We start from the raw sequence: 14,106 nt of genomic DNA on the forward strand, positions 1-14,106 counted from the left end.
AAGAAATAAAGACTTGGAAAATCCTGTTTTCATATATGTCATTATCATAGAGAAAAGAATCCATTTGTTCATTAACGTTTAAAATGCTATTTAACATTTTAAATGATAAATTGTAACCTTTAATTATCGAATCTGGTGCTATCTCCGTTTCGTCTAAATGGACTCTTCCCTATGATAATGACACTTTTCATAAATTGTTTTGTTCAATAACAATCTAAAAATTATTTAGACGAAACTGTATATATTTTTATCTTTTAGCTAGATGAGTTAAAATTAAATAATTTTTATCTTATCTAAAACACTTACATGTAATATATCTCCTATCCTTATCTAGGTAATTTTAAATTATTCAAAACTGTTTAGGTTTAACGTTTTGCGTGAAAGATTTAATAAATTATCTAAATAGTTAAGTCAAACACAAAGTTAAAAGAAAAACCGTTTTCTTTTCTTTCCGAAATTGATCTCTTCAATTGTTCCGAGTCTAAAAGTAAACTCATCTCAGAATCACATGAATATTCTACAAAGTAGATGTTAACACCGTATAACCAAAATTAAACGTCAGTGTTACCTACAAATGCTTATCAACTATTAAAGAACAAACATGTTCATATAACTATGAATCGACGTAATATGAGAGGATGTTCTTTACTAAATGGATTTCTTTCGAATTAAGAATATCAAACTACTTTTTCTTACATCCAACAAGAATATCGCAGGGAAGGAAGAATCGCGAATTAAGAAAATGTCGATACGCCACATTTATTTTAGGTCACGCTTCGTGCCTCGAAACAGACGCGCCGTTTATCTCTGAATTTAAATGCACGTATTACGTAGAGCAAGTATTTAAAGAGCGACATGGAGGGGGATTGAGTTGAGCCACGGTCGTCTCATCGGACGCTGATTAACGGTGACGTTGATCCTTTGTTCATTTTTTTTTGTCGAAAAATATTGCCGGCCGCTCTTTGTTCCGCGGAATGGTCTGTACGAGTGGCCTAATTACTGCATAGCATTTAAGCCGAAAAAAAGGCGAGAGAGAGAGAGAAAGGCGGGGAGAAGTAGTCAGCCTGATTTTCCAACGACTCTTTCTGATTGCGAATGTCTCGCGCGAGCGTATGCTTCATTTAATTATAATCCCTCACAATAGAGACAATGCCTCTTTATACGGGCGTTGTTTTCGCCCCAATTGCAAAAGAGAAGAGACAGTCGCTCTTTGTGTGTTGCTTCGTCGTACTCCTTCTACAAACTTTGATCTTTCGTTAAAAGTTTATAAGATATTATATCGCTACTCTCTCCTCTTCAGATGCAAACTCAGTTTTATTTCTACATCTTCATATACATTTTTATGTTATTAGTTTTTTTTTTAATTTGATAAATATGTTATCAACACATAATTAAACAATAGCTTGATACGAATATTTAATCATTACATTTTTCCTTAATTTTAATCGATAGAGGCATATTTTTTCTACTGTATACGGAATTTTATCAACATTTGTATTTATGTTTCTTTATCGGTTATATTTAGTTACAAATTTCAATTTTAAAAATTTTAAATGGAGAATTTAATATAACAGAAAAATGCCAGTAATTATTTTTATTAAACTTATATTTTTAAATCTTGTCTTGATTGTTTTTTTGTAAAACTGAAATCGAGCATGAGAAATTTAAAATGATATATCTAATATGGCTTATTGTTAGATAAATTCTTAAAAGAAAAATAAATTTATTTCAAATCACTTCTTCCTCTTACATTTAGCATTACTCGAATTTTATTTCATTAAGTCTCATTATTAGTTTTGGGTAATGCTAAAGAATGGGGTCTGAATTAAAATTATTAACTTTGTAATAATTTCTGTGATATTAAATATCTTGTTTTCTTCGTATTTTTGTACAAATATACGTCTTGAAGTATTAATTTTTAAATCATTTAAAATAGAATTTTGAAAACTAATTATTTTTATCTTCCTTCGATATACATATAACAGGATTATACCCAGAGCTAAATTTTCTAGAGTATTGTTAAACGTTACTGCTATAAATTTTGTATATAACAAATAATTCTTTTAAGCAGATAAAAAAAAAGTAAAAATCTAGTTACATCAGTAAAATATTTTTTTGAGTGTGCATAACTGCAGAAAAAAAATTAAAAGATGAATGAAGATTTGATGAATTTGTTCACTACATTGAGTTTCTTTTTGCATTTTTATTTAATTTTTATTAGATTTATTTAATATAAAAAATATACTAGTTTTTATAAAATGTTTTATTATTTATACAAAATAAATTGCTTTTTTCTAAAAAAGAAACACTTATTTTTATCAGTATTTTTACATATTCAAGATTAAAAAAAACATATACATAAAAAATTCTAGAAATATTATAAATTACATATTGCAAATTAAAGTGTGCTTAATAAATATTCGTATAAATTTACAATCTTGTATTTTTATTAGTTTACGTGCAGCTCAATTAATTTAAAAAATATCACGTTTCTTTATTTTAATTTTTTACAATTAAAAGTATATTGCTTCGTTAATTGAAATACCACTAGAAAATGATGCTTTATATTTACAGAAGTATAAATTATATCAGTGTGTACACATTAGTAATTAAATGTTAAAGAAACTTGGAAAAGCAAAGATGAGGTATATGTCCGATTGCCTCTATAAGAGTTAATAAGCGAATTGAATTATCAGCATTTTATGAAAGTGCACTTAATTACGCGAAAATGCTAAAATATAAATATAAAATTATGTCTTTTTATTAAATAAAGCAAATTATTTGCCACGAGAAGACGCGAGGAACAGACGTATTCTTACAGCAGTATCTTGCGGTTGCTTATGCTGAATCTTTACGGAGCTGAAAAGATAGAGGAGAAGTATGAGCTACAAGGACCCATTTCGTCTGATGCTGATTCATAGCGGTTAGGCGTGCTCTGCATTATTCAGAGAGCGCACCTGACCGTATAACGTCGCGCGACTTTAAATATGGCTGCATCACTTTTGACTGTCAAAGCGGATAATGTGGCACGTCGTACACTTTTCTTCCGGCTGCATCGATTGTTCGAAATCGAATAAAGGAGATGCACGGGGTTCATGCGGGAAAAGACGAGGCGGATTTGTAGACGCGACGTATTTTATTTATTTGCATACACTTTATTTGTTTTTTTCTATTTCGTAAAATGTTCGACGCGCATTTGATAAGAATTTATTAAAAGCATTATTCTCTACCTACGAGACCAATTTCAAAATGTCGCGATACGGTGAAGTAAAACGAATAAAATAAAGAAAATGTTGCTATAAAAGAGACGACGTAGTATCTTTATCTGATTTAATTAAGTTGGCCGGTTTGTGTTTCCCGAAAGAAACTGAATCTTTTAAATATTTCGGAGATCGTCAGATAAGATAGCAAAGAGGAAACGAAATGCATCGTAATAATAAACTAACGTAATAATAAACTAACTGTAAACTATGTCAGATATAATAATGTTAGGTACTGATTATATTTACATTAAAACGTTAACGGATTAGTGTACACATTCGAGAAAAGAAATCGTATCAGCAACTAAGTGAATTCGTCAACAAATTGCACCTCGACTAAAGCATTATAAGATTATAAAACTGATAACAAATTATATGAATTAAGAAAATATTAAACGTTTGTGATAAATCGTTGGATGAACAGTAAAAATAGTACAAATGCTGGTAAACGGAAAAATCGGACCGACTGAAATTTGAACTCGAGGTCCTTCTTATTCTTAGCACTTACTTAGGGTGTTACCAATTCCACTGCTCGTAGTTGTTCCGAACGTATACTCGACTGGCTGAATGTAAACTGGAAGAGCGTAATTGTTATAACTTGATCATTTGAATGAAGTCTATAAGACCATGTAATTTTACAGTTGATGTGCTATATCACTGTAAATTAATAATTGCACAAAGTTACCATGACAATGCAAATTACTTTATAGCTAAAGGTTTAATTTAAAACATTAATTTTACGAATGGAACTTGTATAATTATCGCTTTTATAGTTGCCACTGCTATGAATTTTTTTTCTCTGAGTGTACGGTCAGAAATTAAAAAATATGAAGATCATCCAAGCTAATGAGGGAGTTTGTAAAACCTATAAGAAATAATTGCGCGGTAAAAGTGGTATAAGAACAACGGGATTACGATTTTATTTAAATCTGGATGCAGAGTTCTCGCGAATGCCGTACCGGCATAAATTCCGCGCGCCGTATACGCACGCAACTCTCTATTTCGACCAACTATTTCCGGTCTTTGCGCGATGCTGCCCGCGTAGAATGCGTCATATTCTTTTTTTCTTGTTTCCCTCGATTTCACCCCCGATATTCTCTGTGTGGGTGTTGCGTATGTGTGAGTGTGTATCGCTCGCTTCACCGTGGCGTGGTAGCAATTCTGTGATTTTCTCGGATTTTTCTCTACACATGTTTGTCAACGTTCTATTATTTCGCAAACTGCTGGCGCGCGAAATGAGTTTCATACTTGGGGAGAACTGCCGAAGACACATTTTTTTTTACCCGTTATTTTGTACAGATAGAAAACGCACCGTCCGTCGTTCGGGCATTGTTGGTACTTTAAACAGTCGCTGTAACAAGTACCGTGTAAAAAGAGATATTTCCGCTCGAAATATTTGGTTTCGCAAAAAAAAGTTTCTGCTAGACACGGTGGTTGACAAAGGAATGACTATTTCATTTGGTAAAAGTGCAACAAATGTTTTTGAAACTATTCGAAACATTGAAGGCAATGTGTACTGGAAAATATGTTCAATCAAAAAAAAAATCTCTATATTTTAGACAGAAGCCTGAAGGTATGTAAAAATATATATGTGTGTGTAGGTGTGTGTGCATGCGTATGAATTATGTTTCTGGCGGCTAATTATATAGAATAATTTATACATGACAAATAAGCTGTGTTGTATGTGCATTTACATTTATATGTAATTGAATGAAAGATTATCGTCACATTATCAGTATTATCAGTTTTAAACAGGATTGGGAAAGTTTTTTTTTTAGAACTAATTACAGTTTTCTCCTTTAAAAAGCAGCTAGTTACAGGTTACTTATTCTGAAAAGTTACATGTTGCAGTTATAGTCACTCAAAAAGTAACGAATCGTTACTTTCCAATTATTCTTTTATTAATCTTTTGTAATGTGTGTGCATTCACATTTTAAATACAAAAATCGTACATATATAATATTACCAAGTCATTTTACTTATACTAAATAATATTATTGAAGTTATTTTATTTATAAATAAATTTATTGTACCCTGCATTATTGTGTATAATGAATTACAATTATTTCAAGAACTTAAAACCAAAATGTATTTAATTATATACTTATTAGCTGAATTAATAAATTATAATAAATTAATATTTATACTTGGAGTATATTATCAAAATTATAGGATCAGTACTTTTTAATTGAAAAGTTCACTAAAATCAAATTTCATGGCAAAATCATTATGAATCAATTTAGAGTTTGTTTAAAAGAATAGAGTCTCAACTTTAATATCTACATGATAGCTATTCTCAAAGATAACGTATTATTTAATTCTGTTGAACGTAGATCACATTTTGACGAGTAAGTTCGAAAAATATAAAAGTGCAAAATAACTATAAATGTTACTGATTACAAACAAAAAAAAAATGTAAAAGGTACAATATAACTATGTTAAATTATTATAATAGACAGAAACAAAGGAACGAAGTTAAGTTATACTTAATAGCTGATGAAAAACTGGTTTCGTTATAAATAACAAGTTACTTCCCAACCCTGGTTTTAAAGTACGAGTACAATAGCACAGTTAGAACTGCAATCGAAGCTGAAGTTGTGAAAAGAACTTTAAATATTGATTACAATTACTCGATCTTTCGATCGAGTGTCTGGACCGACTGAGTCCATAGTGACGGCTATCTTGAAAAATCATTTTAAAATATTGACTGGATATTTGAAATGACTAAATAAACGTTTGCAATCGTCACTGCAAGTCACCATTAGACCGACTGCGATGATTTCACCTCGTTGTCGCTCATGCCTAAACGAGTGATCTGATTCTTTCAAGAGCTTTATGATGAATGGCGGATTCGTAAGATTGCACGTAGAGATTGCGGATGCTGGGCACGACAAGACTAACTCGTCCATTCTCCTCGAGGACGACGTGGCTTCTTCCGTTCCGCTCTTCCACACCGCTTCTTTTTTTCCTTCCTAGACCCCGGAGCGACGTAGTAGAAACCATCTGTCTCATTTGTTTCAGGTTCTGCCACCCTGGAAAAGCGCCAAGACTGGAACTATATCCTTCAAAATTCGTACGAACGAGCCCAATGGATTGATCATGTACAGCCGCAGCGGAGCGCAGACGAGGGTACGTATCCTTCTTCATGCTCGTTTCAATTAAGACAGTCGTTGTAACGGAAAAAAAATCAAATGGATAAAATATTAAAATTTTCCCCCGTTGCGAAAAATTTTCTCTTGTGATATAAAAACGAGTAATCCGTTACGCAAAAAAAAAAGTAGAATAATGCAGAAGAGCTTCGAACAATGAAACCAAATGCGGCTGTCAAAGTGCGATTACGCGTCCAACAATTATTGGCTACTAAAAACGTTTTTCGAAATAACAACCCGCTTTTGTTCCAAAACTCATTTCAGTCGCGGTTGCACACTCGACTGACAGTAATTTAATTATCGATGCACAATTCCACCCTCCTGTGACACTCCGACGATCGATGAGTTCTAGCGGTCAGTGACCTTCGTGTGTGAATTTTACGATTATCCGGTATTTTTTGACATTTTCAAAGTATCAAATACCTAGAAAGTCTTTCAAAAATGTAAAATTGTATTTTAAAATTTATAGGATATACAAATTTTGTAACATTTTGTTTTTGTTTACGTCGATAAATATAACAACAAATAAGATTAAGTGCCACATTTCTCGGTCGAAGCTGATGCTTGACGTTTAATGAAATTTTCATTATTCACGCATTAACTATTAAATATGTTTTTCAGTTGTATAAACTGCGTGCCAAAATGATTGTCATGTCCAAAATCGTAAATTTAATTATGTTAGAAATAATATCTCAAATTAATTTAATCGTCACATTTAATAACTGTATCTTAAAAAAATTATAATAAACGTGTTGCAAAAAATAAGTATAAACAGTATAAGTATATTTTCATAATTAATAAGTATAATCAGATGTATATGCATAGAAAAATCTATTGTAAAATAGAATAATTTTTTATTCTAAAAAAACGAACCGACGAATATTAATTAACTTTTACACTTACGTACATTTTAAGCATTCTATGTAATTATTTTTTCAAGTCCATTACATTTTTTTTATTAGGAAAAGTTTTAAATTATTTAAAAAGGTATGTATCAGTCTAACGTTACTTACTAAGCGCGTTATTTACCGAAGTTGACAAGTCTTTTTCGATGGTTGGCAAACTTGGGTTGCCATAATACATCTTCATTTACTCGTAATCCTATTAACAACAACGATACGCCGACATAATATATCTTCATCCATCTATCCAGGATAACGGAAACTCAATAAATTGCGACAATGAGCTCTCCTCATTTTAAACGAAAAAAAACAAAAAACAAAGGTAGATGAAAAACACAAATCTCATATTTGATTAAAATTCACTAAATATTCTGGAAACTCTTCCCGTTACACTTCCTCTTTAAACAAAGTACAAATGTAGTTTGTGAAATTGATAATGTCATTTATTGATTGAATAAATAAATTTAATTAATTAATTAAATTTTTATTAGAAAATCTATAATAAAACTAAATACGCCGACATGTTTGGATTGCACTTGTATATGCACGCGAGTTTACTTTAGACTGAAGTGGCAATATCGTAATACAAACGGCTCGTTTCTACTTATTACAGCAAGATCTGTTTGCCTTCGAGATTCTTGGCGGACATCTTTTTGTACACGTCGATCTTGGGAGCGGCCCTGTTAAAGTAAGAGCATCGAAGACACGCGTGGATGATGGCGCCTGGCACGATGTTGTCCTAAGGCGAGCTGAGAGAGAATGTCGAGTTACTGTCGACAGCAACACGGTCGAGTTTCGCACGCCAGGTAACAAATTCATAAAAAAATTTCTTTTTAAATAAAAAATGAGTGTGCGTGCGTGCGTGCGTGCGTGCGTGCGTGTGTGCGTGTGTGCGTGTGTGCGTGTGTGCGTGCGTGCGTGCGTGTGCGTGTGCGTGTGCGTGCGTGTGTGTGTGTGTGTGTGCGTGTGTGTGTGTGTGTGTGTGTGTGTGTGTGTGTGTGTGTGTGTGTGTGTGTACAGTCGTGAGCTAAAAGGTTGCAACACATTTTCTACGATTGTTTTTGGAATGTAGACTTGCTTATCGAACGGCGAACGTCATTGTTTCTTACCTGTGGATCCAACCAATTAAGCATCAAACCATCTAACCATCGAAGAAAATGTGTTGCAACCTTTTAACTCACTGTACATGTAATTGTAATATATAAGACGTAGGTATAGTTATATAAGATAATACAAAAGATTAGCTGCTATTTGATGACACACTTTTATAGTTTGGCATTTTATTATTAATCATACATTAAGTTGATACATATGTTGGATTTTCGCTAATTGAAGATATTGGTATAACTAATTCGGTCATATTATGGTCTGATATACTATTTAATCATTTTTAGAGAACTAAAATTACCGTCAAATATGACAATTACTTACGGTAAAATTAGAGTAATAATATAATTTGATAATTTTGATGAAATTCATTGTCTTTGTGACAATATTTCTACTAAAGATAATTTTATATACAAATAAGTAGTATTTACGTTTTTCGTACTAATGTATCAGATAACACAACATTCCTCTATATCCTCATCAATTACACTCTCTCATTCATGAAATCAATTCCTTATAAATTCTTTGTATCTTACGATGAGAAAGTGCGACATTTACTGTTGTAATTTTGCCTTTGACTATGAGTCACGTGACGAACAAGAATCAGAGAGCGATGTGAATTGAAAATTTTAATATCTTTCTACATAATTCTTAACTTTTATTAACATTTCAAAATTTCGTAGTTTTCATTACTTAAAATTATTTTATATTTATATTAAATATTTCTACACTTGCGTAATTTCAGAAAGTTTATTCTGCTGTCTCTATACAATTGCAAATTAAAGTGATTTTGTTCCTTGTATACACAAAATTTTTAATTGTGCACATATTTTAATCTAATCGCTAAAACTGCACAGGATAATAAATAAAAATTCTAATGAAATTCATTTATAATTAAATAGTATAATAAGTGATTAAATTTTACACGAAATTATGCTATAAAACTAAAATATGGCCGAAACGTGGTTGATTATTTTCAATTAGGGAAAATCCAACATTTCACACGCGCCAAACTAATACTATTCAATCATTATTTCTCAATATCTCTCTTAAAACACAAACTACATTATCGATGAATAGTCGATGCCTATCGCGGCGTATTTATGCGTGCAGTTTTTCAAAAAGAGCTATCTCACCGTATACATAAAGTGTCTAACCCGGCCTGGCAGATAAGTGTCCTCGAGCGTGTAACTCTGAATTATGAGTGGCTCGGCCCGCTCAGCTCACCGTTTACGTCGGTGGACCGCGGTGTCCAGAATTTACTCACCGCACCGTGGCTAAGTGATAAAGCACTACGTATGTACGGCCGCAAACACGTGAACGATACCGCAAAAACGATAAAAAGAATTTCATTGAGACAGCGAGGATCCATATATCCTCCTGTAGATAGTGGTAACTTAACTCGCTGAAGATGTCACTGTAGTTCTTATTGTGTGACTTTATATAAAGAGAGATTTTTTAACAATAAAACTCGAGAATCAATGTACGTACGACCCCAGCAGTAAGATAAAGAAATCGCGTTGAAACTAATAAAATTAACTAATAAATTAAAGAGTAGAAATGAGTAAAAACTTTTGATATACAACCCCGATTTTCTGTATGAAATAAAATATGTAAATCTTACTTCATAATTGATTTAAAATTATGTTTTTAAACATTAATTAGACAGAAAATAATAAGTGTCTCGATATTTAGAAAAAATTTATTCCGATTCAGACGTAGTATACTTAGAGGAACGAGAAGGATGTTCTATGAACCCGGGACAACATACTCACGCGTATTGTAAACCCAACAAACATGCACAAGCGGTAATTGAAATGCCATCATATTTAGAAAAGAGCGTGTATTATACGACGATAATGCATACTTCACTTTTCCAATTACGTATTTTAATAGAACATCCGTCTGGCAGAATTGAATAAATGCTTTCTATTATTTTCATTATATAAAATGCTTATTCACACACACACACACACACACACACACGCACACGTTCTTTTATAACTTTTCTGTAACATCAACTTTTGTCTAACTGACTGTCGAAAGCTAAATGTTAATCAACGGACAATAAATTATTAACTAGTCTGCACGGAATGGCGGTAGGTTTTTTTTCTCTATAATTCGCCGAGCAAAGGACCAAGTTATCCGCTTGTTTCCGCTTTTCAGTTAATTCTGCCGTTCATCAGCAACTTCTCGCCGCACTCTATCTCTCTACATTTTTCTCTCATTTTTTTCATGCTGCCTACGCAGACAATTTGCGTACCATCGCCACATACTACTGCATGTTAAAAATCAAATTCAATATAATTTGTTTGAAATAGTCTTTCGAATCAGGCGAGCACAAGAAATTCGTGCTACTTTCAACACGTTGTAAAAGAGTATTATAAAATTATTATGCATTAATCAAACATATACACACTCGATAACCCATTTTATTAATTGGTCAGTACGCCACGTTTTATTCATTACATGACTGCATTGAATCTCGTTGTTCGAGAAAAATTATCCCGGAACACAATGAATTTCTCCGTCTCTTCTCGTTCTTTCACTTAAACATGCATCTATTTGCCCATCTCTCTCTCTCTCTTCTGCTTTTTTTTTCTTCTCTCTCGCCGAGTATTCCCGAGATAAATTTATAGCTTTAGTCAGACTGTCACAGTTTTCATCTTACCACGACCGGAGCCTGTCGCGGTTAGCCGAATTACACGGACGGTTAATTCGCCGACAAAACTCTCCTTTGAATCGTACCAACGTCGCTTGGAGCAATTCCGTCCTCGCGCCCTTGTAAAACCGCGAGCAAATAACGCGGATCACTGCCGAGCGCAGAAAAAGATCTTTGGCTTTCGCGTGCTCGGCGAAATAATTTGTTTAACCGCGGTGTGAAGGAAAACAAAATCTAGGTTTGAAAGAACCAACGTACAAGTATAAAAAGAAGAAAGACATGAGAGACATAAGTGTGTCAAAAATTACTAAATTTTAAATTTACCGATTTCTCTTTCTGAACTAGAAAATTGTCAATATGCATGTTACAAAATATCGAAAATACACTCTAAATCGATGACATCAGGAAACATCGTAAACTCAATTTAGTCGAAGGGTTTCAGAAAAGTTAAAAATTGATATTAATTAAACATCAGTATCAACGTTGCAGCGTATACATTTTTGCAATTTATTAAATGCCAATCTTAATTTATCTATTGGGCACGCTAAACGTGATCGACACGCTACATAGATTGTTCCTTTGATAATTATTGAAAATGATTAAAATTTGTCGAGTGACGTTCCCGAAATTTTGGTTGATTTTTTCATTAATCTCTCTCAATTATAGTTTGCTCTGTAATTTTTAGCATTACAGTTAAATATAGTACATAATAATTTATGCGTGCTGTATTAAATAAATACAGATTTGTATATTAAACATTTAGATAAATTTCCGATTTATGATACAACCTTCGCTGGGTCGTGTATTAATAATGCAATTAATTGCTGACAGGAGACTCCACGCAATTAGATTTGGATGGTTTGTTGTACATCGGTGGTGTGGGTGCGCCTTTTGCGCCCTTGACTGTTCCGCCCGTTTTGTGGACGGGCACCCTTCGACAGGGCTACGTGGGATGCATGAGGGATCTCGTCATCAATGGACACCCAATAGACATCGCGGGATATGCTCAGCAACAGGATTCGGGTAGGATTCGCTTAGATTGTAATATTTTATTTTTAATGTGATGCAAAATCAATAAAATGTTTTTACCAAAGGAAACTAATGATTCGTAAGTGATTACAAAAAGTAATTCAAAATCTACACATCTTAGAAAACAGTACTTCTGGATTATATTTATTAAATAATGTCTACAACCGATTTGTCTAGATATTATCGATGTTCAATTGCCATCACGGCTATAATGTCTTCAAATTAAAGTTTAAGTACGAATTAACATAAATTTAAATTGAGGTAATATTTAAATTCAAATAACAGATTCCGAGAACAGACATAAAATAGATCTGCAATAACATAATTAAAAGTAAAAAAACAATCAAACCATAGTTACTGTATTGAAACCAAATATTATTCTGTTCTACACGAGATAACCATGTTTGTTAACTATTTGTTACTAAAAACATTCTGCGGCGTGCGGTATTACTAGTATTTGTACAGGACAAGTGGAGGCACGATTTTTTTATTATTGGAAAAAAAGTTGGTTGCAGCGCATTCAACGCATAGCAGGCGTGAGATCTGATTACTGTATTCCTCGATTGAATGTGTGATCAGTATTTCTTGCTTAAAGAATATAAAAATGCATTTTTAATTTCCACATAGAAATTTTGCCGATTTCTATAAGGAACTAGTAAACAAACAATTCCGGATGAATCAAACGAATTGGAATTTTTGCTGTTTAAATTGCACTTTTTGTTTAGTTACAAAAAATTATTAGTACGCGATAGCAATGATTAATAATTTACTTCTGGAATATTTTTACATTTACTAATTTAAAGAGATAATTCCTAATTTAAAATTATTTGACCAAGAACGTACATAGATATCAAGAAGTAATGATAATTACTAACTTTACTTTTTCTTTGATGACGCAAAATTATTATAATTACTATAATTATTATCATTGTAGCTATAGTATTAATCTTTCGATGCTTGTGCTTGTATTTCACAGGTGCAGTGAGACCCGCGTGTCACATTCAAACCTCGCATTGCCTTTCGAGCCCGTGTATGCACCGTGGTACTTGTGTCGAAGGGTGGAATCGATTTCACTGCGATTGCACTAACACATCTTTCACAGGGCCCACTTGTGGCAAAGGTGAAAATACATATTTTTTATTTAATTACATACAAATAATTTACTCAAAATGGCACGATGTTTCAGAATGAAAGGACCAATCTCTAACATGTTTACCGTTCTAAATTTTAGATTTTAAACAAAATTATTAAATAATAATCTAACAAGCTCGGAACATCTTATGTACTTCAAAGCGAACGAATTTCGCGTGTTTGTAATTTATAAATTTTTTAATAAGTAACAAGTTATTGCACCTTATTGCAGATGCGTCGACACTGCATCTGAACGGCACGCAACAAATGACGGCGTTGATGCCGGATGAGTCGAGAACGCAGGCAGAGGAAATTGTCGTACGATTCAAAACGACGAGACCGCGCGGTCTACTATTCGCGACTAGTTTCGGCGAGAACAACGCCGATCGCTTGCAGATATATTTGGACGGGGGCAAAGGGCAGATGCTGATTCACATCGGAGATCGAGATAAGGTAAGATTACGGAATATTTGAACTACTCAACTGCAGTCTCTGAAAGATAAGAAAACTAGTTCTGAATCCCCACAAGCATTTGCATTTTCGTCGGAGTAACGATAGACAGATATCACTAAATGCATAAACTTGAAGGATAATTGTGCTCAAATTAATTATACAGAAAAAAATTGTTACAATTATAATAATTTAATTATAATTTATAGTTATTTTTGGTGCCAACTATATTTATAGCTTTCAACAATGCAAATTATAGCTTATAGAGCTTTATTATTACTACGTAAATAATCAATAAACGTTTAAAAATAGTTGTATTTAATATAAAATTATAATTGCATTTATTACATAATATTTTGATAAATATTTTATTATGTTAATATTCGAAATCACAACGTATAGTAACTAATTTAGTA

At 32.6% G+C, this 14,106-nt stretch overlaps 1 protein-coding gene across 6 annotated transcripts in view; it reads left to right on the plus strand.

Moving 5' to 3' along the window:
* Positions 1–14,106, plus strand: part of LOC105196291 (neurexin-3) — a 502,597-nt gene that overhangs the window by 403,635 nt on the left and 84,856 nt on the right. For all 6 annotated transcript variants that reach the window (XM_039447938.1, XM_026137070.2, XM_026137067.2 and 3 more), the window contains 5 exons: positions 6,282–6,389; positions 7,925–8,117; positions 11,912–12,103; positions 13,086–13,229; positions 13,473–13,693. In XM_039447938.1, coding sequence (XP_039303872.1) covers positions 6,282–6,389; positions 7,925–8,117; positions 11,912–12,103; positions 13,086–13,229; positions 13,473–13,693 — 858 coding nt within the window. The remainder of the gene's footprint in view (positions 1–6,281; positions 6,390–7,924; positions 8,118–11,911; positions 12,104–13,085; positions 13,230–13,472; positions 13,694–14,106) is intronic.

Source organism: Solenopsis invicta, chromosome 4, assembly GCF_016802725.1.
Source record: "Solenopsis invicta isolate M01_SB chromosome 4, UNIL_Sinv_3.0, whole genome shotgun sequence".
NCBI lineage: Eukaryota > Metazoa > Arthropoda > Insecta > Hymenoptera > Formicidae > Solenopsis > Solenopsis invicta.